This window comes from Sporobolomyces salmoneus (genome assembly GCF_050403485.1).
Source record: "Sporobolomyces salmoneus JCM6883 DNA, S_salmoneus_JCM6883_v1_ctg46, whole genome shotgun sequence".
NCBI lineage: Eukaryota > Fungi > Basidiomycota > Microbotryomycetes > Sporidiobolales > Sporidiobolaceae > Sporobolomyces > Sporobolomyces salmoneus.
Window position 1 is genome coordinate 105,656 of NW_027481117.1, and position 22,966 is coordinate 128,621.

At 49.3% G+C, this 22,966-nt stretch overlaps 10 protein-coding genes across 10 annotated transcripts; 5 read left to right on the forward strand and 5 right to left on the reverse strand.

The window, feature by feature from the left end:
• Window positions 1–969: 969 nt before the first annotated feature.
• Window positions 970–4,395, forward strand: JCM6883_000674 (uncharacterized protein; the record flags this gene model as incomplete). The annotated part of the gene is made up of 7 exons (XM_076633896.1): window positions 970–1,180; window positions 1,269–1,579; window positions 1,640–1,840; window positions 1,900–2,325; window positions 2,386–3,017; window positions 3,083–3,505; window positions 3,567–4,395. 7 exons carry the CDS (start codon window positions 970–972, stop codon window positions 4,393–4,395), a joined length of 3,033 nt encoding a protein of 1,010 aa, XP_076486151.1.
• Window positions 4,396–4,702: 307 nt separating this feature from the next.
• LUC7 (Luc7p) lies at window positions 4,703–7,870 on the reverse strand (the record flags this gene model as incomplete). The annotated part of the gene is made up of 14 exons (XM_076633897.1): window positions 4,703–5,332; window positions 5,443–5,654; window positions 5,721–5,784; window positions 5,860–5,955; window positions 6,025–6,168; window positions 6,245–6,345; window positions 6,413–6,452; window positions 6,535–6,699; window positions 6,770–6,805; window positions 6,872–6,963; window positions 7,040–7,236; window positions 7,298–7,425; window positions 7,505–7,532; window positions 7,605–7,870. The coding sequence occupies 14 exons, from the start codon at window positions 7,868–7,870 to the stop codon at window positions 4,703–4,705; spliced, it is 2,199 nt and encodes a 732-aa protein (XP_076486152.1).
• Window positions 7,871–8,193: 323 nt separating this feature from the next.
• Window positions 8,194–8,828, reverse strand: JCM6883_000676 (nucleotide triphosphate diphosphatase NUDT15; the record flags this gene model as incomplete). Its single annotated transcript, XM_076633898.1, has 3 exons — window positions 8,194–8,346; window positions 8,442–8,656; window positions 8,729–8,828. The coding sequence occupies 3 exons, from the start codon at window positions 8,826–8,828 to the stop codon at window positions 8,194–8,196; spliced, it is 468 nt and encodes a 155-aa protein (XP_076486153.1).
• Window positions 8,829–8,923: 95 nt separating this feature from the next.
• MZM1 (Mzm1p) lies at window positions 8,924–9,746 on the forward strand (the record flags this gene model as incomplete). Its single annotated transcript, XM_076633899.1, has 4 exons — window positions 8,924–8,977; window positions 9,047–9,101; window positions 9,170–9,412; window positions 9,502–9,746. The coding sequence occupies 4 exons, from the start codon at window positions 8,924–8,926 to the stop codon at window positions 9,744–9,746; spliced, it is 597 nt and encodes a 198-aa protein (XP_076486154.1).
• A 234-nt stretch (window positions 9,747–9,980) lies between these two features.
• Window positions 9,981–11,835, forward strand: HAT1 (histone acetyltransferase catalytic subunit HAT1; the record flags this gene model as incomplete). The annotated part of the gene is made up of 8 exons (XM_076633900.1): window positions 9,981–10,035; window positions 10,105–10,238; window positions 10,317–10,804; window positions 10,878–10,994; window positions 11,072–11,115; window positions 11,212–11,274; window positions 11,356–11,507; window positions 11,587–11,835. 8 exons carry the CDS (start codon window positions 9,981–9,983, stop codon window positions 11,833–11,835), a joined length of 1,302 nt encoding a protein of 433 aa, XP_076486155.1.
• Window positions 11,836–12,019: 184 nt separating this feature from the next.
• JCM6883_000679 (uncharacterized protein) lies at window positions 12,020–13,743 on the reverse strand (the record flags this gene model as incomplete). Its single annotated transcript, XM_076633901.1, has 9 exons — window positions 12,020–12,078; window positions 12,149–12,350; window positions 12,432–12,696; window positions 12,769–12,892; window positions 12,957–12,996; window positions 13,063–13,364; window positions 13,434–13,452; window positions 13,531–13,535; window positions 13,608–13,743. 9 exons carry the CDS (start codon window positions 13,741–13,743, stop codon window positions 12,020–12,022), a joined length of 1,152 nt encoding a protein of 383 aa, XP_076486156.1.
• A 111-nt stretch (window positions 13,744–13,854) lies between these two features.
• Window positions 13,855–15,034, forward strand: JCM6883_000680 (uncharacterized protein; the record flags this gene model as incomplete). The annotated part of the gene is made up of 6 exons (XM_076633902.1): window positions 13,855–14,022; window positions 14,140–14,324; window positions 14,394–14,608; window positions 14,707–14,762; window positions 14,851–14,923; window positions 15,000–15,034. The coding sequence occupies 6 exons, from the start codon at window positions 13,855–13,857 to the stop codon at window positions 15,032–15,034; spliced, it is 732 nt and encodes a 243-aa protein (XP_076486157.1).
• A 510-nt stretch (window positions 15,035–15,544) lies between these two features.
• SIP5 (Sip5p) lies at window positions 15,545–17,702 on the forward strand (the record flags this gene model as incomplete). Its single annotated transcript, XM_076633903.1, has 4 exons — window positions 15,545–16,164; window positions 16,228–16,393; window positions 16,468–16,612; window positions 16,687–17,702. 4 exons carry the CDS (start codon window positions 15,545–15,547, stop codon window positions 17,700–17,702), a joined length of 1,947 nt encoding a protein of 648 aa, XP_076486158.1.
• Window positions 17,703–18,443: 741 nt separating this feature from the next.
• Window positions 18,444–20,807, reverse strand: JCM6883_000682 (C2H2-type zinc finger protein; the record flags this gene model as incomplete). Its single annotated transcript, XM_076633904.1, has 4 exons — window positions 18,444–18,793; window positions 18,865–18,989; window positions 19,088–19,350; window positions 19,425–20,807. The coding sequence occupies 4 exons, from the start codon at window positions 20,805–20,807 to the stop codon at window positions 18,444–18,446; spliced, it is 2,121 nt and encodes a 706-aa protein (XP_076486159.1).
• A 617-nt stretch (window positions 20,808–21,424) lies between these two features.
• On the reverse strand, window positions 21,425–22,966 carry RFC2 (replication factor C subunit 2; the record flags this gene model as incomplete). The annotated part of the gene is made up of 7 exons (XM_076633905.1): window positions 21,425–21,592; window positions 21,670–21,984; window positions 22,050–22,170; window positions 22,231–22,374; window positions 22,457–22,656; window positions 22,727–22,805; window positions 22,898–22,966. Coding segments are annotated over 7 exons (1,096 nt in total), but the record flags the coding sequence as incomplete, so codon positions are not given.

Sequence of the window (22,966 nt, forward strand, 5' to 3'; positions counted from 1 at the left end):
GTTCACGGTCGCCTCAACATCAACCCTCTCTTCAACGATTCACGCGCCATCTCGATCCGCTTCCTCCTACCTTGACGACGTCAACCCTTCAACCCACGACTCTCGAAAGCGCTCACGCTGTGCTAGGCGACTTCCGACATCTCTACAGACACCTCGACACCGCCCTCGAGGTCTCACAACCCTCGCAGCGACACTCGATTCTCCTCCTACCTCTCTTTTTTCGACGCATCTTTACCCTTTCCAGGCAGCTCGACAGCCGGTCCAGAGATTACTGACAGCTTTACAAGCTCTCCGGACCGATCCCTGTCTCTACTCATGTTGACACGTAAATAGGCCCTCGAATTTTCAGTTCAACTCAACAAGCTCGACTTTCTCCTGCCCGAATGACCCACTCGGCAGGCACAAGAACACGATATAAGTAGGTAGACGAGGTCGCTGAACAAGTTCCGATATAGAAGCACGGGATCGGACCTCGTTTGCGGATGAGAGAATCGTTTCGGATGGGGAGACAGCTAACTCGCTGGAGGAGGACTCAGCACTCGCAGAGTAGATCGGTCATGTCTGTAATGGAGAAAAGGTTGCAGAGAACGATCACCGGAACGCTTTGATCGCCTAGTCGGTGCGATGCGACGTAGGAGCCTGTGAAAGTTAGCCGAGGAAGCTATCTCCGTCAGCTGAGCACCTTGACCGCTGTGGCTGCCTTCCAGCGCAAGACAGAGGAGTACAGGCTACAATGCAGCAGAGCCGGGAGCTGTAGAACTTTGTTGCGAAGCTCGAGAGTGATTTCAACGGAAAAAGAGAGACGTTATGTTCTCTCCCTCGTTCACCTCGTTCGACATACCCAGAGCGTCGAGTAACCGTCGGAAGTTGATCTCACGACAGCCTCAGACAATCTGAACCGTCCCTCGTCGTCCCGCAAGGTCTTGCGAACTCACTAGATCGACCTCCTCACCTCATTCTTTTTCAACCATGTCAAACTCTCCACCGGCTCCGATCAGCTTCATTAGTTCTCAAGATTTCGTCTTTTCTGACGATGAGGTCGAACCTGCTCCTTCGGAACCTACCGAGGAAAGTTCGGGAGGCGGGAGAATGGGTTCAACTTCGACAAGCTCTAGTACCAAAGGAAGGATGACGGGATCTGCGAACAGTCGTATGAACTCGAAACCTGTTCAGATGACCCGTACGTCGATAGCTCATCCTCTCCCTCGTTCCCTCCTCGGACCTTTTTATTTTCCGGATATTTCACTAAACCTTCTCCTCTCGAATAGAGAACGGATTTTACGTACCAGGACCCGAAAAGAACCCGTTACGGCAAAGTCTACAACTACCTCGCGCGACCCCTCTCGATTTCTCGACGATTCGAACCGAAACTCCTCGAACTCCTAATCCTCCCCCTCGTCCCCGTGGTAAACCTCGGAAATGGGGACTCGAAGAAGCTCCAGTCTATCATCCTTCTGTTGCCGATTTCGCCGATCCGATGGAGTATATCGAGAAAATCGCTCCCGAAGCGAAACAATACGGAATTTGTAAAATCGTTCCACCCGAAGGTTGGAGACCTCCTTTCGCAATTGATTCAGAGGTAAGCTTCACACGTCACTCTTGAATCAATAGTACTCAACGCTTTCCCGCGTTTTGACAGACTTTCCGCTTCAAAACTCGAGTTCAACAACTGAATTCGATGGAAGCTTCGGCTCGTGCATCTCTCAACTTCCTCGAACAACTCTACCTCTTCCACCGTCAACATGGAAGTGCAGGAATGGTCATTCCTTCGATCACGGGAAAACCAGTCGATCTGTGGAAGTTGAAACGTGAAGTAGGAGCTCTCGGAGGTTACTTCACCGTGAGTCGTTTTCTGTTTCTCTCCAGTATCTCCATGTTGATGAACTCTTTCGTCGATAGGTGACGGAGAAGAGGCAATGGACGAGTGTTGGAAAGGCGATGGGATACAACGTTGCGCAAAACACGGGAGTTTGCTCTCAACTGAAAACGGCCTACTACCGAATCATCGTTCCATTCGAAGAGTACGTGAAAAAGGTCAAGTTGAACGGTGGACCGGCTCCTCCCGATCCCGTCAAGGTCGCTCAACAAGATCCGAATGCGACGCCGTTGATGAAAGATTTCGTCGACAACCTCAATACGAATGGAACTTCGACTCCGAAACCTTCCGACGGAACTGAATCTCTCGCTACTCCCGTTTCACCTCCTCGACACAACCCCGTCAACACGAATGTCGAAATCTCGGATCGAGTTCGTACCGCTTCAGATCGACTCAATGAAGCTCTCGAGATCAAACCAACTGTCGAAGAGGAGACTACCCCTGGAGACGTGAGTTCCTTCTCGTTCTCTACGCTTGTCGAAATACACTCACTCAGTCAACGTGCACAGGCCTGCGAGGTTTGCAAATCTGAACGAGATCCCGACCACATCGTTCTCTGCGACGATTGCGACAAAGGATTCCACCTCAACTGCCTCTCTCCTCCTCTCCGACAAGTCCCCAACACTCAATTCTACTGCGATCGATGCCTCTTGCTCAACGGAGCCGACTACGGATTCGACGAAGGAGACACCCACAGCCTTTTCTCTTTCCGACGACGAGCCGATGCGTTCAAACGAAAGTGGTTAGAGAAGAACCCTCTTCCTGTCGACAAGGGAAAAGGGAAAGAGCAACAATCCTCAAGCAACCCTCAGGAGGACGTTTGGGAAGAACAAATCGCGATCGAAGATCATTTCGAACGAGAGTTTTGGCGACTCGTCGAATCCCCGTACGAAACGGTCGAAATCGAGTATGGTGCCGACGTCAACTCTTCGAAGGACGGTGCAGGATTCCCGAACCTCGAAGTTCATCCACTCGATCCTTACTCGAGAGATGGATGGAACTTGAACAATTTACCGATTCTCAGTGGATCGCTCCTTCGTTACATCAAGTCTGATATTTCGGGAATGACGATCCCTTGGATTTATGTCGGAATGGTGTTCTCAACGTTCGCTTGGCACAAAGAAGATCATTACACTTACTCGTGAGTTCTTCTCGAACAAGATCGTTCTTGTTCGAGGGTAGCTTTCTGACTCTTTCGTCGCATAGGATCAACTATCATCATCTCGGAGACACGAAAACTTGGTACGGTATCCCCGGAGAAGACGACGAAAAACTCGAAGCCGCGATGAAACGAGCCGCTCCCGAACTCTTCGACCAACAACCCGATCTCCTCTTCCAACTCGTCACTCTCATGAGCCCCGGTCACTTGAAGGAGAACGGTTGTCGAGTCTACGCCGTCGATCAACGACCGAACGAATTCATCATCACGTTCCCTCGAGCTTATCACTCTGGATTCAACCACGGATTCAACTTCAACGAGGCGGTCAACTTCGCTCTACCGGATTGGATCCCGATCGGATTGAAATGTATCGAACGATATCGAGAAATCAAGAAGAACCCCGTGTTCTCTCACGATGAACTGCTCATGACGATCGCTCAACACGACAAGAATCCGAGAACTTCGAGATGGTACTTCTTCCCTCTCATCTCCTTCCCTTGCCTGCGTTCTGACTCCTTCTTCTCGTTTCAGGTTACTTCCTAACGTCCGAGCGATGGTCGAACGAGAACTTTCCGATCGCGAAACCGTTCGAACTCTCGATCCAGCTCCCGAAGAACAAGCCGAAGATTACGATCGGGAAGAAGAAGAGTACCAATGCGAATACTGCAAAACTCTCTGCTACCTTTCTCAAGTCGTAACTCCGGACGGATCTCACATCGCCTGTCCCGAACACGCCTCTCAACTTCCCGTCGGAGAAGCTCGAATCTTCCGAACTCGATTCACGGATGCCGAATTGACTCAGTTGTTGAATCGAGTTAAGAGTCGTTCGGAGAAAGCTGGAAGATATTCTGAACCTTCGAGTGTTCCTTCGTCGACGAACTATGGAGGAGGAGGAGCCGTCAATGGCGGAGGAGTTTCGTCGGGAGGAGGAGCTTCCGGAGGAGGAGGAGCGATGTTGTCGTCGACGACTTCGAACGAATCTTTGGAACAACAACAATCAACGAGAACGAGTACGAGAAAACGAAAACCTTCTGCTGCTCTCCTCGAAGCCGCTGGAGAAACCGCCGCTCAACGAATGCGATTCTCAACCTCGTCAGTGACGCCAATGATGAAGTCGGAAGAAGGTTCGACGATCATCGAGGAAGAGGAAGGACCTGAAGAATCGATTCAATACGACGAACAGGGTGATATCTCAGTTGGAGGAGGAAACGAACGATCTCCTTCAGTCGTCAATGGAGGTTACTCTTACGCTCAACCGATTCATCAACAACAACAGCAACAACAACAGCAACAACAGTATGCTGAAGACCTTCACGTTGGATTCTCCCCTCCTCGAGCTCGAGAGGCCGTTTATCAATAAATCTCCTTCCTTTCTTTCCCCCTCGTTACCCCTCTCGTTCCTCTCTTCCTCGGATTGTCACCTGTCGTCTTTCTAGTTATACCCCTACCACCTCGTTCCTTCTACACCGTCTTTTTCTTTTAATGACTAGTTTCTTGCACTCTCTTCAGTTTTACCAACCTTTTTACTCCTTTCTTCTTGTATCTCTCTCTTCAATCCACGTTGTAATTCGGAAGTGATGATAAAAGCGAAAAGATTACATTACTTGAGACAGAACGGAACACAGCTCGAAAGGAAGGAGAGAATCGCAAATTCCCAGTTTTCAGTTTTAATCGACTCGTCTCCTCTTTTCCCTTTCGGCATCTCCCGAACCACCATTCACATCCTCATGAGTTCTCCTCGTTGAACTTCTCCTATCGTCATCGTACCTCGTCGATCTCGATCTCCTCTCCTCCCCTCTCCTTTCATCTCCTCCAGCCGCACCTTCTTCTTTCCTCGACGATCGACTACTCCTGTAATCGTCCCTTTCTCCTCTCGACGAACGAGACCCTCTCTCCCTCTCCCTCTCACGTTCCCGATCTCGACTACTACCCCTCTCTCCTCCTCTTTCCCTTTCCCGCTCCCTCTCGTGTCCTCCTCCTCCTCCGGATCTCCTACTGTCTCGATTCTCTCGATCTCCTCCTCCTCTTCGACTCGTACTACCCGTTTCCGAACCTCCCTCTCTCTCTCGCTCTCGTTCCTTCTCCTTTTCTCTCGATTTCAATTTCTTCTCCGGAGGGATCGGTCGGAACGCGACGGCGGGTGCCGCAATCGGTGCCGTTCCATTCGGTCCATGACCGTTTGCGCTCATGGAGGCAGAGGAGGAGGAGTTGGGAGGTGGTAAAGGAGCGGTTTGAAGGGGACCTCGAGTTCTCCATTCAGTCATCATTTCCCTCAATTGATGGTATCCTAAATGCATCTACTCGCATTCACTCATCCATATCATCAGTCACCGTCTTCCCCTCTCGCGCGCGCAAGATCGGGAGACCGGGAGTGAGGAGTGAGAGAGAGAGGGAAAGGGAGACTTACTTTTCCCCCGAAATGATCTGCCAACCTCCTATCCGAATCCAGTACTGACAAATACGCCCCACAAATATCACAAACCCTCAATTTCTGGTGTCCCGACGCTCCGGCGGTTTCCGTCAAGTTTGTGAGTTCACGTTCTTTTTCTTGTTTTTCGAGTTTCAAGGCTTCGGCTTTCGTTAGTTGAGTCATGGATTCTTCTACTTTTCCTTCCGATCCTGAATGACTCGTAGAACTGCTGTCAGTGATGAGGGCAGGAGTGAGGGGAAGGGGAGGGGACGAACCGAGTTGTTCGACTTCTGCCATCGCAGCTTGATAAGCTCCTTCGATTTCTCCAACTTCCCTCATCTACATCATTCATACCCTACAACTTCAGTAACCTGTCTTCTCGACAAAGGTAGATGAAGAAGGGGAACGACGTACGAGTGCAGTAGTTCGATTATTCTCTTCCGGAGTTTTCTCCAACCTTCTCTGAGCTGAACTGATTCGTCGGTTACATTCTTCAATGAAATGATAAATCTACCCTCATCCTCACTCATCAGTTTCTCTATCCCCACACGAGAGAAGGAGATGGGAGGGAAGACTAACGATTTGTTCGTAATTCGCCTTGAAAGTGTTCAAAACATGTACTTGTTTCTCATCCCCCGCTTCCGTAGCTTTCTTGTACAAATCCAAATACTCTTGTTTCAATTTCGTCGAATGGTTCTTCGGACAAGGTCCTAGATCCATTTTCTATCCGTGGCCCATCTCACTCTCGATCAGCTTTCTCCCGCGCGACAAGAGGCAGAGAGAGAGAAGGGACACGAACGGTATTGGTGAAGAGATCGTGAGGACAAATACCGGCAACGAACGCATGACACAGTTTAGGATCGTAGAGAGATACATCAGTTTGAACTACTCCCATCGCCTCTGATAGTCCGTTCACTCCTATCAGTACAGTCTGGGAAATCAGTAAGGGGAATAAAGAGGGGCTTACCGGGTCCCATGAGTTGTTCGAGTAGTTTACGTTGTTGCTCCTTTTGATCAAGAACGATGATGAGAACGAGAAGTCAGCACTCGCGCGTGGGTGTGGCTTGAGGTCGAGAAGCAAGAGCTCACCGCTAGCCGACCCATCTTGACAGCGAACGAGGAGGTGAGAGGTCGTTGAGGTGAAGTCGAGTGGAGAGGAGCGGGAGGAATCTGAGTTTCTCTCGCTAAGTCGCTGTTATCCTCGAAAATCTCACTGAGACTGATTTCGTAGTTACTACAACCGACACAGAAACCCTAACAATCCCAGAAGAAAACGCCAGAAAAAACAACTTCAGAGAATTCAGATTTTCGCAGCTGCTTTGACATGTTTGAACTCCTTCTTCCCAGCATTCAAATGACGCTGTCGATCTCCATCACATACATCAGTCGTTTCTCAGGTAACAGAAGAGTGTAGATCGAGCTCAACGATTGAAATCTCCCTCCTTTCCACGACGACATCTTTCCCAATTTTCCCCAATTTCTTCTTCGTCTGCGCTCCCATCTTCGTTCTTTTCTCCACTGTTATCGCTCTCGTATTCCCGGATTCAGTCTCTAACTCGCAGAAGAAAGAATCAGAAGGGAGAGGGAGCTTAACGTGATTTCCCAATCCCCTCAATCAACCCTTCATTCTCCTTCTGTCTCGTTCCCAAATACCCCTCGATTTGATCAGAGACTCTTTGAGCTCGTTGACGTTGCGTAAGGATCGCTTGTTCGAAAGTAGAAGGAGGGACCGAGCCTTGATACGGAGTAGTAGTGTCTTGCGAGATTCCGAGTTCAGAGAGGTATTCGTTCCTATCTCATCACTTCCTCGTCAGTCGAGAAGAGACAGGAAGAGAAGGAAGAGAGGATGTACATGCGAATAGATTGTTGATCGATAAGAGCTTGGGATTCTTCCATAGTAGAGTTGAGGATCGTTTCCATTTGGTTTTTCAGTTTCGTCGTCGAAGCTTGATCAGGTTTGATTCGTTTATTCGCTTCCCTCTACACATCATTCCTCCCTGTCTCAGTCTGTCTCCGTTCAGAAGGCAAGGAGAGAGGAGGGAGGAAGGAGGGGACGTACTTGCATAATCTGAATCCAATTCAAACGTCTACTCTCCTCCCCCTCGTCAGCCTGATTCGCCCCCCGAGAGCAGAGAAAGACACGAAAGAGAGAGACTCACGGTGGACCTTCCTCTTCTTCTTCTTCCTCGATCCCCTCCTCTTCAGAAACCTCATCCTCCTCTTCACTCGACCTAATCTCACTCTCCTCCCCTTCTTCCTGATAGTTAACCCTCTTCTGTCCTCGCGACGCCGAACCTCCTCCAGCAGTGGCGGTGGTAATTTTGAGCGAGGGTGGAGTGACAGCGGTGGTAGTGGGACGAGATTGACCAGCACCTGCACCTGGGGATTTCTTTTGATTCCCTGGAGATTTTGGGGCGGGAGGCATTGCAGTGAGGGCTGTTGATGGTTTCAGTGGGTAGAGCAGGTCGAGCAGCGAGTCCAGAGTGAGATCGAGAGCTGAATGGGAGAGAGGGAGCGAGAGGGGCGTGAGCGTTTGAAAGGGCGAAGTGGGGAGAAAGGAGGAGGAGGGAGGGCACGTACCTTCTTCTTTGGTCGCAATCTCGAGACGATGTTGAAATGTTCGAGTTGCCATATGAGACTCGCAATCGAGGAGCAGGAGCGAAAGAAGAGAAGAAAGAAACGACAACGCAATTCGAGTTCAAAATCTACAGATGAGGCTTTATCGCGACTATATACAAAGAGGATGCTCTATTCCCGTGTAGGATCCACCTCTGGTCTCTGACTGATCAAGTTCCGTAGCGGTAAGAACAACTTTGAGCGTTCCGTTTCGTCGTTTGCGATTCTTTTCAATCCTTCCCAGGTTGTCCACTGCCATGATTCACACTTGTCCGGTTCCATCACCTATACGAAATCATCGTCATCATCGTCGTTGAGTCAAGGAGTCAGCACGTCTGCAACAGCGATAAGGGAAGAGGAGAGAGGAAAAGCAAGCTCACTTTCGGTTCACATTTCGTCTCATCAACTCTACACCTCATGAATATCGTCACGTAATGTTTCCCTTCCTCAAATACATCATTCGTCGTCGTCAAGAATTCTATCCGACCATCATTCGCGTCGAGTTTGATGCCCGTTTCTTCGAGGATTTCTCTTTGAACGCAAGTTTCAAAGGTTTCACCGAGTTCTAAATGACCGCCGGGGAGTTGAATACATCCTGCGTAGTCATACGATCGTATACGGAGTCAGAACGCAGCTCCAAGGGATGTGGAGAGGAAGAAGAGCTCACCTGATCCATGAGAGCCTTTCCGAACTCCCGTAATGAATTCTCCTTTCGAACTGACTACGAAGCAACCTACTCCAACCCTCACTGTTGTCTTGTCCGTCATTTAGGGTAGACTGCGAGTCGATAGTTGAGGCAAGGATCCAAAAGATTCCCTCTTCCCTTCCGACCTTTCACTCAACCTCTCTCTCGATCTGTCGAATGCCGATCACTCTAACACCAGCTCAATGCGCTCGTGCTGCATCCGCCTACCGAGTACGTCTTCCTCCAAGGTCCCTGCGAGTCCGAGGGAGATTCGATTCTCATCTCTCTTTCATCTTGTAGGCATTACTACGAGCCCAACGTTTCACCTTCAAAGGTGATGACCTAGCTCTACGGGGTATACCCTTCTCCCTATCACCTCGCGCTGAACCTTCAAGCTGACAGGATTGATGGATGATTCGGTAGCTGCTCACCTCCAAACCCGAGTCCTCTTCAACCGATTCATCCCCTCCGCTTCCTCCGCTACCCAATCCCCCTTCTCCCCAACAACCGCAAACTCAACGATAGCAAAGTTACCGGAATTGAAACCGAGAGAAGAAGAGTTGACAGAGGAGAAGATTAATGAACATATTGAAGGAGCTTTTGAAATCGCTACTTATTTGAGGAGGAACGTTGTACAGGGGAGGAGAACTGAAGAGGGGAATTACGGTTAGTGCTCCTCTTCCTCTCTCTCTCCCGCTTCTCTCTCTCTTTCTCGGCGGTTCCGCTGAGCCATTTTCATGATTTGGGGACGATAGCTTTAAGGATTACGGAAGAGACCGAACGAGGGGACAATGAAACAATCAGACAACCGAAAGATGCGAGAGTGATGAGAGGACCTCGCGAAGGAGGTGGAGGAGCAGTAGCGAGTGGGAATGAAGGAGTTAGGAGGAGGAGAAGGAATAGGAAACCCGCAACGGAAGAAGAAGGGGAACAACTGGCGTCGAAAGCAACGACAGAGGGAGGGTGTTGTGGTGGACCGAAGGGGACACCGGGACCTTGAGGAAGTAGGAAAGTGTAGAAATAATATTCGCAAAGCATTTTCAGTCGTTCATTCATTTTCGCGCGCCACCTTCGGGTCGCGTTGAGCTTCGAGTAGATAGCTTGTCCGTCTCGTGGCATTCGATCGAGACTTCCGCAAGTGAAAGAGTCGCTTCGAGAGTCACGCGTTTCAACGAAGCTCTTTCCCTTTTCCCTTGACCTCTTTCACTCAACTCGACTCGACTCTCACCAAGCGATGGCTACGCAAGACTGGTCCTGTGATGGACTCTCAGCACTCCAACTACGACTCTGTACGTCCCTCTCCCATGTCTCTCCCTCTCCGAGACGCGTCTCACCTTGATCTTTCAAACCCTCTTCAGGTCGATCGAAAGAGGATACCGCCTCGCTACAAGAAGGAGATCAAGCATTAGTTGGACAATTCTCACCTACGTTTGTTTACCCGATCTTTGGGGAAGAGGAAACAATCTTTGGATATCAAGGACTTTCGATCGACGTGAGCTCTCTCTCCCTCTCTCTCCCTCTGCTTCCCTCCCGTAGAGCTCATCGAGATAATCGAATGGTTGAGGAGTAGTATCGATTCACTTCAGGAAGTCTCAATCAATACCTTTCAATTTCCTACACTTCTAAATTCCCTTCAACTTCTTCTGTCGTTCAAGCCGACGATCCAGAGAAAACTCTCTACGAATTCATCCCTCCATCATACTCGAAATCCCTCGAAGAATTCGAGAAGATCATTGAGAAGGATTCACAGGAATTCAAACCGGTTGGAGAATTGATTGGGAGGTATCGAATGTCGCGAACTGATCTCAAGGGGAAAGGGAAAGGAACCACCAGTTCGGGATTACCGAAACGGAATTGGGAAACGCTACCTCTCAATGAACCAGAGAAGGAAGGAGAGGAGGAAGAGGAGGAAGAGGTTGAGTATGAAGCCTACTGGACGAATTGGGAAACGAAAGGTTTCAAAGAGTTTCATAGGAAAGCTCAGATTTTCGTTTTGTTGTATATTGAGGGAGCTCAGTATATCGATGAGGAGGATCAGAGATGGGAGTTCGTTACTCTGTTCGTTGGATACCTCTTTCTCTTTTGTCGGTTTGGAGACAAAAACTGACTGGAAGTGGTACACCATGGACAGATTTGAGAAGAGGAAACGAAGAGGAGATGGAGGGGAGGGTTACTCGTATCATTTCATGGGTTATGTCTCGTTCTACTCGTTCTTCTGCTGGCCAGATACGAAACGATTACGATTAGCGTGAGTCACTCCCAACCTTTCATTCTCTCTCCCGCCTTTCTTTCATTAGCTTACATGAGCTCGTATCTCGTGTGTAGTCAATTCGTTCTACTCCCACCTTATCACGGCAAAGGACATGGATGTGAGTTCCGAGCCTTTCGAGATCTTCATACTCCGATGCTTTTTCTCGTTTGCATCGCTTCCGTGCTGACTCTCGCCTATTCATCGAACTCACTAGCTGCTCTCTACGATCTCTGCTACCAAAACCTCCTCAAACGAACCGATATCAGTGAACTGACAGGTACATTTCCCTCTCTCTCTTCTCCTTCTCTTGTTGTCTCCGAACGTCCGCTTACTCTTCAGTTCTTGTACGGGATGATAGTGGAAGACCCATCAGAAACTTTTGAAGACATGCGAGATAAATGTGATCTCTACACTCTCATTTCCGGTGGAGATTTGAACGATCTGAAGATTTTGCCGAAATTGGATCGGGGGTTGACGGAATCGATTAGGAAGAAATATAAGCTCGCTGACGTGAGTCCCATCTCTTTTCCTCTTCTCTCTCTCTCACGTGGCAAAAGCTAAGTCGTCTTTGTAACGTTTAATGATGCAGCGACAATTCTATCGACTGGTCGAAATGATCCTCCTCCTCCAACTCTGCTCTTCCTCTTCCTCCTCGACGAAAGATCCCGCAGTGGAGAAAGCTTTCAGGTTGATCATCAAGAAACGATTGTACTTGTTCAACAAGGAACAATTGTTACAAATCGAGGATCCGGAGGAGAGGAAAGAGAAATTACAGGAAACTTTCGAGAGCGTCGTCGAGGATTATAAGAGGTTGACGGAGAAGTTTTCGTTAGGATGAATCGCACGAGTAGAGGGGAGGAATGAATGAAAGAAGACGTTTCGATCAGTCGCAAGTCAAGCTCTTCTGTGCTCGGTTGGTCGGAGAGAATATTTTGCCAGACGTAGGCGATGACGGGGCTCTCTCGATAGCCGAGAAGAGGTAGATGCGATAAGTTTTCTATCCATTGCGAAACCTCGCAATTCTACAGTTCAGTATGAGTTGTTGAATCCGGATGCCTCCAATCAAATGCTTTCTCGAGATCTATTCACGTCAATCCTTATCAGTGTCCTCCCCCGAATGTCACAATCCGGAAGAGAGAGAGAGAGTTTACCTGATTTGAGTTTCGTCGATAATGTCGGTGGAAACACGACCTGATACTCTACGAACAAATCTCCATGACCGCTGAGATGATAAATAGGCATGCCTTCACCATGTACGACATCGACGTGACCTGGTTGAGTTACTCCAGTTCGAGATAAAATGATATCGTGGCCGTCTAATCCTTTCACTGTATGTTTGAATCCTAATAATGCCTACTCCTCGTCGTACTCTCCTCGTCAGTCCCATCTCGCACATGAAGAGGAAAGGAAAGGGAGGGGAGAGACGGTATTTACCTCTTTAGCGGAAATAATCTCTTTCCAATACAAATTACTTTCCTTCCTCACGAACCCACCCTCGACTTTCTTACTCCTGACTCTAACGACGACATCACCAGCGACCCAGTCTGGGGATTCGTCCGCTTCTCCTTCGAACACGATTTCGGATCCTTCGGGGAGACCTCGATCGAGGTGAAGGACGAGATCGGATTGGGAATCGAGGATCCCGTGCCCTTTACAGGAAGAGCAGAAATGTTTGATCGTACGTCCTCGGCCTTGACACCTGTCGATGCCGTCACGAGAGAGGAGAGTCAGCAAAGTGGAGAAGAAGAGAGAGGAGAAAGGGAGGACGGACCGGTCGCAATGCATTTGAACTTGTTGGAAGATCCCGGGCCCTAATTGATGTCGGACTAATCGGATACCTCGTCCGTCACAAACTGGACATTCGACAATATCTTTTTCACTTCTTGCTCCAGAACCTGGATGAGAGTTCGGAGCAGAATTTAGCTGAAGGAACGAGAGCTGATTAAAGCCTGAACTCACCATCACATTGTTCACAAACTGCTTTTCTCGCAATCGAGAACTGTTTGCACAATCCACGAATCAGCGTCTTCAACTTGAACACGAAAACGAAAAGCATTGGACTGACTTTGATGGAATCCCCTTCATACATAGCTTTCAAATCCACCTCAATTTCCGCCAACATATTCTGACCTCTTCTCTGTCCCCCCTGTCCGGCTCCTCCTTGTCCACCAAACCCAAACGCTCTCCTGAACACATCGAACGGATCTCCTCCTCCTCCCCCTCCTCCGTTCGACTCGCTACGTTTGAGCCCGGCTTCTCCGTGTCTGTCGTAGATGGACCGTTTTTCGGGGTCGGAGAGAACTTCGTAGGAACGGGAAATGGAGAGGAAGAGGGATTGAGCTTCTTTGGAATCGTTCTTGTCAGGATCTGATCGCAGCGAAAATCCGGGTCAGCTTTCCCCATGCGGCCGAGGTTGAAGGCAGACAGAGGACGTACGGTATTGTTTACTAAGTTTCTATTCGCACAGAGGAGAGGGAAGAGAGAAAGTCAGATCAACGCGGTAATTCAACAACCCAGTCGAGAGAACCCTTACGCGATCTACGCGCGTACAGTACACTCCAAGTCAGCTCCTCTACTCCACGACACGAGTAGAGAAGAGCAGGGACTTACAAGCTTTCTTTAGACCTTTATCATCGACATTCCGATTCACTCCCAAAATCTGATAATAATCCTGCGCTGCCTGTACGAGACACACCAGGACCGCAAAGATCACCAGTAACCTAGTCCACAGGAGACTGTTTGTCATTCGTCGAGTGAAGAAGAGGGAGGAAGAGTTGAGTGATGAAAGACGTGGCCGTGGAAACTTCTTTCCCTCTTTCCCTCTAACCTCCACTCGACTCAACACGAACAGAACGGAATGGCATCGACTTCGAAAACCCTCGCTGTAATCTTGGGAGCCGGACCTGGAACGGGGGCTTCAATTGCGAGATCTCTAGCAAGGGATGGTAGTTCAGTCGCTTTACTCGCTAGGAACGCTCAATCGTTGAAAGAGGTAGCTGAATCAGTCAAACAGATCGGTGGAGATGTAAGTACACCTCACTGATCCCTCTCCTTCTCGTTCGGGTCGAGCTGAACTTTCTTCATCCCCACTTCCACTCCTCTCCTCTCTACTCTCCTCGCTTGTAACGGCATGAACTCGTAGGCAGTCCCATTCTCCTGCGACGCAACCTCTCAAGAATCAATCGAATCGACCTTTGCGGAAATCCGAAAACAATGGCCTGAACATCGACTCACTCGAGCTTTCTTCAATGCCACAAACCCTTTCATTCGCAAACCCTTCCTCGAGCTAGAGAAGAAAGATTTGAACCCTGGACTTGATTCGAACGTGTGCGTCTTCTCTTTATCAGCCTTCCTTCCTCTCCCGATTGAACTGATCCGCGCAGAAGACGTTCGTAGGTATGGAGCATTCTACTTCTCCCAAGCAGTAATCCCTCAATTCCTCTCGAACGGAGAAGGGTTCCTCTGTTTCAGCGGAGCTACAGCAAGTTTGAAAGGTTCCGCTCAATTCGCAGCTTTCGCTCCGTCGAAATTCGCTTTGAGGGGATTGGCACAGAGTTTGGCGAGGGAGTTTGGGGGGAAAGGAATTCATGTAGCTCATGCCGTGATTGATGGTACGTCTCCGGTCACTTCATCTCCCTCTCTCGAAGGAGGTATGAGCGTAGAAGAGAGAGAGAAGAAAGAAAACTGATGGAGTTTGGTGATGGAATAGGTTTGATCGATACGGAACGAGTGAGAGGAATGGCAGGTGAAGGTGAACCTGGTACTGTAAGTCGTCTTCCATCCTTTCATCCTTTGCTTCGTCAACAAGCGAGAAGGAAACCTGACTCGAGTTTCGTTTATTCTGTTTTCGTAGCGCATGGATCCCGATTCAATCGCCGAATCTTTCTTGTTCTTATCGAAACAACCGAAAGATTGTTGGACCCATGGTAAGTGAAGGATCATCATTCCGCTCGCATCCTCTCGATTGTGCGAGCTGGTATGACAACTTTCGCTTTCGAACAGAACTCGATCTTCGACCTAGCGCGGAGAAATGGTAAGCCCCAAACAGGAGAAAAAAACAGACTGTGCTGTGTAGTGTGTGTTGTTGTCAATAATGAAAACGGAAGTCCAAGCTGTCGAGAAGAGAGTGTTGTCTCCACCAAATCGACGATTCTTTCCGAAAGAGTCTACCCGATTCGTTCCGCTCACTGGTTTCGCTTGTTCGCTCAAGATTGAGCACGGTACACATCGTATTGAGCTACAGTATCGATGAAAGAGAGATGATTATCGATTCCGTGCGAGATTCGGCCTTGGAATGAAATTTGGCGAACTCTGCGAATCCTCAAGCCGAACAGCGTTCGGCTCGATTCTCTCTCATCTCGCTCAACTACGCCCAGTCTTCAACTTCCGAATACCGAGCCGCTCACACTCTCTATTCTCGCCCTCGAGTGACCGCCCACTCTTCCTTCTCTCCCCTCCTCTCCACACGAGCTCCTCTCCGTTTCAGCCGAAGCTAGTCAATCTACCGTTCTCGGGACCTCCCTCTCCTTCACGCGTAGTCAGTCAAGATGGGTAACAATCAATCCTCATCCTCTTCCTCCCACCACCACCGGAGCGATTCGAATCAAGGAGGAGGAGTCGGAGGTTCGTCTTCCTCATCATCGATGATGAAACCCTCCGGTTCTACCTCTTCGCTTCGTTCCCGTTCCTCTACACTCGATTCAAATTCGCGTACGATGATCGATGGAGGATTCCTCGAACCTCAATCTTTATTGTATTCTCAAATCGAATATCATCGACCAACAGTTCACAAACTCGTACTCGATCGACGTTTGTCTCCCTTCTATCTCGGGTTGAACGATTTCGAACCTGAATGGGAAGTCGAGGAGATCGTGAAGGCGTTACAGGAGGGAGAGGAACAGGCGACGAGGAATTTGAAGGATGCGTTTGAAACGGCTTTGGAACAAGTTACGGAAGCCGAGACGCAACAGATCAATCAACCGACGGGAACTAGGAAACATAAAGAAGCGACTCAGGCGTTGAGTTATGCGATTATGAGGAAGGAGAGATTGGCAGAAATGATTAAAATTCGAGAGAAACGAGGTGGAGGGGGATTACAGTGGACTTCAAAGACGGATCAAGCGAGGTTGTACAAGGAATGCGCATTAGAATGTCCAATTTGTTTCCTGTGAGTACCCTTCTCCCTCTTCAGGTTAGACCACGAGCTGACAGGGGAGTTTGGAGGAGATAGGTATTATCCTCCGAATATGGTTCATACTCGATGTTGCGATCAACCAATCTGTACCGAATGTTTCGTCCAAATCAAACGTGCCGAACCTACTCCAACTCATCTCGAATCGGAACCTGCGGCTTGTCCTTTTTGTATGGAACCCAATTTCGGTTGCGTTTACGAAAAAGTAAACCAAACTCCATCTCTCTCCCTCTTTCTCTCTTTTGAGGAAGTACTGACGAAGATCCTTGGGTGTTGTAGCCTGCACCGACTAGACCGGTAGTGCAACAGATCAACAGTGGCAATTCGGGTTCATCATCAGATTCTCCAGCTTCAGTCGTTCCGAAATCTCCTAAACCTCGTCGAAAATCTTTCGCTCACACTGAGAAAGAAGTCGTTACCACCGGTACATAACCCTCCCTTTTCCTCCCACCCTTGCTTTCAATGTACTGATCGCTCGTCGCGTGAATTCATTTCTAGATATGTTGCACCCGGACTGGGAATCGAAACTCGAAGCGATGAAAGCTACTGTCGCACGACGCGCGAATCGTCGAATCGTTTTCCGACAAGTAGGAGACCGACTCATCCCCGTAGGGATCACCTCGGGTCGTCAATCGGATGGAGCGAACGCGACCATGGCGACTACTCAAACTTTACCTCCAGATTTCTTGACTCAAATCGCCGCTGCTCTCGATCATTCGAATAACAACAACGGTAACGAGGGTCAATCGAGTGGAGGAGGAGGGAGTAGGTTCAGAGTGAGAGGAAGTAGGAGAAGAGGAGGATCGAATTCCCATGGAGGAGAAGGAGGAGGAGGGAATAACGATGAAGTTTCGAGATTGTTGGAACAGTTGGGATTGGGAGGAGGTCCGGATTTGGAGGAAATGATGTTACAGGAAGCTATGAGGTTGAGTCAATTGGAAGAGGAGGAAAGACAGAAGAAAATCAAACGGGAGGAGGAAGAAGCGGAACAGAAGAAAACGAAATTACAGACCACGGCGAATGGAGCGGCTTCGTCGGAGGAGGAGGGAAGAAGGAGGAATAGTACGGAAAGAGCATTGACGGAAGCGATGGGAGGAACCGTCTCGAATTCTCATTCTCCAACAACGACGACTTTCCCTCATACATCTTCTTCATCTTCCCCTCCTTCTTCCGGACTATCTTCGATTCCTCCTCCATCTTCCTCCTCGACTCAAACACAAATGAACCCCTCCTCTTCCTATTCCTCGAACCCTCCCTCGAACGCAACTACTCCAACAACTTCGACTTTTCCATCTTCTTCTCGCGCTCCAACTCTCCCTCCAATCATCTCTACCTCGACAGATTTCGACCCACTAGGACCTAGCGTCTCTCGAGCATCCGAAACTTCCTCTTTTGTCCCTGCTTCCCCGAATGCAGGCTATCAACCCCTCGAAGATGAGAGTGATGTAGAATCGACGAATCAGAGAGAACGAAAAGGGGATAGTCGACAGTCAGGGAATTTGATCGATATCTAACATCCTCCCTCCTTCTTCCCTTTTCGACTTTCGACTCGAAGCTCGTTCCTCACCTTCATACCCATTCCATTCATCCGTCTCTCTGCTCTCTCTCTCTCGCCTCCTTATTCGTACGACCCCTCTCGCCTTCATTACTAGACTACCTGCTCTCTCCCTCTTACTCTGCCTGCTCTCTCTTTCTCGTTGTCGCTGTTTTTTTCTGCTCTCCATAGTTTCGTAGATGCTTGTATTCTGGTCTTCCTCTCTCTCTCTCTCTCGCAATCATTCACCCGTTGTTTCTCTCTCTCTCTCTCTCGTCTAGGTCTCTCGAGAGCGCAAAAGGGATGGAGGGAAAACGACTCGAGAGAAAGTCTTTGGTTTTTGTCTTTTTTCCAGATTCACAACAGAGAAGAGAGGGGAGGAGAGCTAGAGCTAGAGCGGAAGGATTTTGGAATCACACACAGAGAGATGGAGAGCTCCGGAAGGAACAAATTGGTAAAAAGGAAGGGGAGTAGAGAAAAGCAGAATCATGAGAAAAAACGAGACCAGACAAGCAGAGGCAAAAAACTAGAGGATAGGGTAATGTCGAGAGTACGAGAGAGAAAAGACGAACGTAGAGAGAAAGTTTAGGGGTTGTGAGATAGGGTAGGTCGGTACGGAGGTACTTATCCAAAAAACAAGCGAGAACATCTGCAATTCCTTCTTTCCTTCCTTCTGCCTTCACCTCATTCAAACATGAATCAGTCGAGATAGGAACACGACCTAGGCATCAACTGCTTCTTGACCTTCCACCGCCGCCGCCGAACTCGCTTGAGTTTGAGCTTGAGCTTGAGGAGGATCCGGCAACTGAGGAATTTCCGTCAAAGAAGTCGCGATTTCTTCTTCTTCGATCTCTCCTTCCGCATCCACATCATCATCATCCACCTCTCCTCCTTGTCCTCCTTGGGGGATCTCCGGTAAGTTTCCATTCCCGTTCCCACCGTCGGTTTTCGCGGCGGCACGAGTAGTAGTAGCGGGACCGAACGAAAGGGAAGGAATTGGTGCGTAATCTCCATCGAGGTAATCGTCGTCGTCTTCTCCTGGTGCATCTTCATCTCCTTCGGAATATTCGGCTATCGGGACAAAGATTCTCGAGTGAGCTACGAGGAAGAGAGAGAGAGGAAAAGGGAGAGGGAGGACATACCGTATGCAGAGGGACCGGCAGGAGGAGGAGGAACGACTCCGTCTCCGTTTTCTTCGGGAACTCGAACAGAAGGATGAATTTTCGCTTTCGCTTTACGAGGTTTCGGGACTTTTTTCGATTTCGCCCTATTCTCTCACAACACACAAGTGACGAGGGATCAGCTTCTACTCTCGAAGAACGTCGGAGAAAGAGAGAGAGAGAGTAGTAGTAGTTGTAAACTCACGCAGCTACTTCTCCAGCGGTAGTAGGAACAGGAGGCTCAAAATCGTCGGTTCTTGCCGGACAAATCGTTTGATGTCTCGTCAACGTCGCCCTCCTCGAGAACGATTTCGCGTTACACATTTCACATTTGAACGGTTTCAACCCGGCGTGGATCCTGCGGTGACGAGCGAGGGAAGAAGAGTCGGAGAATTGACGTGAACAGTCGTTGCATTGATGAGGTTTTTCTCCAGAGTGAACTCGTTCGTGAACCGTTAAAGCCGAACGCTACAAGCACACACAGCTCATCGTCAGTCTCGGAACAGCAGAGGAGGGTGTCAGAGAGAGAGAGAGAGGCTCACTTGAATGAAAGATTTTCCACAACCCAAGTGAGAGCAAACGAAAGGTCTCTCTCCCGTATGGATTCGATAATGCCTCAAGAAATCGCTCTTCCTGGTGAACGCCTTGTCGCATCCAACATGAGGACAAGGATGAGCGTGTTGATCGTCTCCTCTGAACATACTCGCGGCTTGTTTCGCTGTCAATCCTCCTTCAGGGGGGGCGAAATCTGAAGCACCTGGAGCTGAACCGTTCGGGTTTCGAGGAGTCGCGGGTTGTTCGTTCACGACTCGATGCAAGATGGGGTTCTTCGATCGGGAAGAAGAAGTGGTCGAACTGGCTCGAGCTCCTCGTTTCTTTCCAGATCCTGAAGATCCTCCTCCTCCTCCTCCTCCTCCACCAGAACTCGAAGGGACAGGATCGTTCGAATCGGAGTAGTTTGAACCACCAGGAGAAGACGGACCTTGATCTTCTTCTTCTTCTTCAGGAGTTGCGGGAGCGGGAGGAGCCGGAGCGATCGCTTGAGGACCTCGTTGTTGAGCTAATTCTTGTGCTTCTTTCGCTTTCTCTTTCTTCGTTTTCGCCTTCTTCCTCTTTGGTTTCGGTGCGGGAGCGGGTGGTGCCAAATCGAGACTCATCATTCCTTGGTTCGGATCTTCGAGCGTCGAGAGAGACGGGGAAATTTCTTGCATTTGCTCGTAATTCGCAGGAGCGGGAGCTTCGAGAGAACCTGGAATTGAAGGACCGGGCAATTCGGGGAGATCGGGCAGGTTCGAAGTATGAGAGAGGTCGGGAGATTTCGGTTGATCGAGGAGAGCAGGAGGGAGAGGAGCATCGTCGTCGTCTTCTTCTTCCTCCTCGTCTTGACCTGAAGCGATTGGGGAACCGACTCCGAGTTGAGCGGGAGGAGCTGCTTCTTCCTCATCCTCTCCGCCTGCGAGGGTCGAAGGGACGAAATCGACTTCAGCATTGGTGGAGAGACCAGCGGGAGGAGGAGCTTCGTCGACGGGCATCGAAGCGAGAGTAGGAGAAGCGCCATTAGTCGAATCGAGGTGTTTTCGTAATTCGGTAGCTTCGTTCGAACCGTCAAAGGTTCCGATCTCGCTTCCTCCTCCTCCTTCTCCTCGAGTCGAATGGTGGTATTCCGCCAATCCTCCTTCTCCTGCAGCTAGTCCGGAAAGAGCTGCCAACCCATTCTCGTATCCTGCTCCTCCTCTCGCTCGTTTACTCGCTCCGTTCTCTTCCATCTCTCCATCCATTTCTTTCCTCTTCCCATTCACTTGTTCACCATTCCCGAATTCCATTTGCCCTCCTTCATTCGCTACTCCTCCTCCTGCTCCTGATCCATTCGGGAGAGCGTGAGGTTGTTGTTCCGCTACTAGTTCTCCACTCGGTAAGTTCGACATCGTTGTGATCCTTTGCTGTGAAAATCGAGAGAGAGAGAGAGAGATGAAGTGTATTCTGCTGTTGATTCGGTCTAATGAAACGCGTTCTTCGAGTTACTCCAACTGACTAATCCTCTCGAGTGCTGGGATTCGGTGGAAAGAGGAGATCGTGTTTCGATATTGAAACACGGTTTGTTGTTTTCACTGTTTTTCAATCGAGAGTCGAGTCGGAAGCGAGAGAGGGAGGCAATCGATGATCGAGGTGAGTGTGATGAGTGAGTGAGGGAAGAGGGGGTGGCGCGTGACAGAAGGAGGGAGACAGAAGGGAGAGAGTGAGTGGTAGATGGAAGATTGAGCTGTGTCTTTTTGAGCTCGAGGTCTTTGCTTCCGACTGAGCGGGGGTGAGCTTGGGGAGGTGAGCTTGGGGAGAGAAAGAAACCCACCGAAAAGGTTCAAGGTTTTTGCCTCTCTCTCATCGGGGTTTTCCCCGAACCAATCAGAAACGACTTCTCCTCTCGACACTCGCTCTTGCTTCGTGAGGACCAATTGTAACTGAAGTAGTTACAACAAACAAACACACCAAAATCACAAAACAGAAAGAGCAGAAGAGAGAGAGAGAGAGAGAGTTGGGGAGGAATTCAAGAGTAGAGTTTGATACTTTTCGCGATTTTCGCACAAACGTTCAACAGTTGCAACTCTTCATCCGATCCATCCGTCAGCGCCTTGTCTGCCAGTCCTAGTTCGATCGCAGTAGAAGCTTTCGTCCTTGGATCGACTAGAGGATCGAGAATGATCAAATCGTGCAACTGAAATCACTCGGTATTCTCGTCAGTTTTCCCTCGCCTCTTTCACCTACAAGACTGAGAGGACGAGTAAGACTGACCTGAGTAAGAATCTGAGTAGCCGAATAACCCTCCCTAACCACTTTCTCTACCGCTTTCCTCACTCCCTCAAACGGACTTTTCCCCTTCTTCCCAACTTCACTCATCTCAACATCCTCATCTTGATCACGATCTTTCACTCCCAAAGCTTTCCCCAATTCAACCATAACCTTATCCGGTACGACTCCCCCAATCTCCTGAATCGAAAAAGAAGTGATCGGTTCTTTCGTAGCGGAATGTAAACGAGATGCCGATTGAAGGTAAGTGATTGCTCTTCGTAAATCTCCATCCGAAGTTCGGATCAACGCGTCCAAAGCCTGTTCGCGTTTCTGCGACCCATCAGTCCGAGATGAGGAGAGATGGGAATGGGAGAGAAGCGTACCTCGTCAGGACAATCGACTCCTTCTTTCAAACAAATCTCTTTCAATCGAGTTTCGGTCGAACCCGTATCGAGGGGTTTGAAGCGGAATTTTGAACAACGTGAAGTGATTGGTTCAATGATACTACACCTCTGATGATCAGTACGTTCCGCTACTCAGGAGAGAGGAGGAGGAGAAACGTACCGAGTAACGTAATTACAAATTAAACAGAATCGAGTGATTTTCGAATGGTTCTCCATGATTCGTCTCAAGGCGGATTGTGCATCTTGAGTCATTGAATCCGCTTCATCCAAAATCACAATCTTGAATGGAGGTGCCGGGAAATTCCTACAAGGAAACCCCCCCTCTCTCTCAATCATCAGTTTTTTCTTTTCTCTCTTGCGATGAGAGATGGAGGGGAAAAGCGTACGGATCATGATTCGTCGTAACGGTAGTTTTCGCAAAATTCTTGATCTTCTCCCTAACGACGGAGATTCCTCGTTCGTCCGAAGCGTTCAATTCGAGCACTCGAGAACGATACAATTCGGGTCCGAACAGTTGTTTACACAACGCGAGGATCGTTGAAGTTTTACCGGTACCGGGAGGTCCGTAGAAGAGCATGTGAGGTAACTAATCCTCATTCTCGATCGAGAGTCAGCTGGAAGAGCGAGGAGAGAGGAGAAAGAGAGGGAAAGGTTACGTTGGAGGAAGTGAGAGTTTTTTTCAAGACGGCGGTCGTATGATCTTGAGCTGCTACTTCTTCCAAGTTCTTCGGACGACTACACTCACACATCAGAGCATCATCAGTCTCTCATCCTCGCGATAGAAGGGCAATCGATGACGGAGAGGAAAGAGAGAGAGGAAGACTCACTATTTCTCCACCCAAGGTTGATCTTTCGGATCCACGGCATGTCTAGGACCTGCTCCCAATCCAGATCCT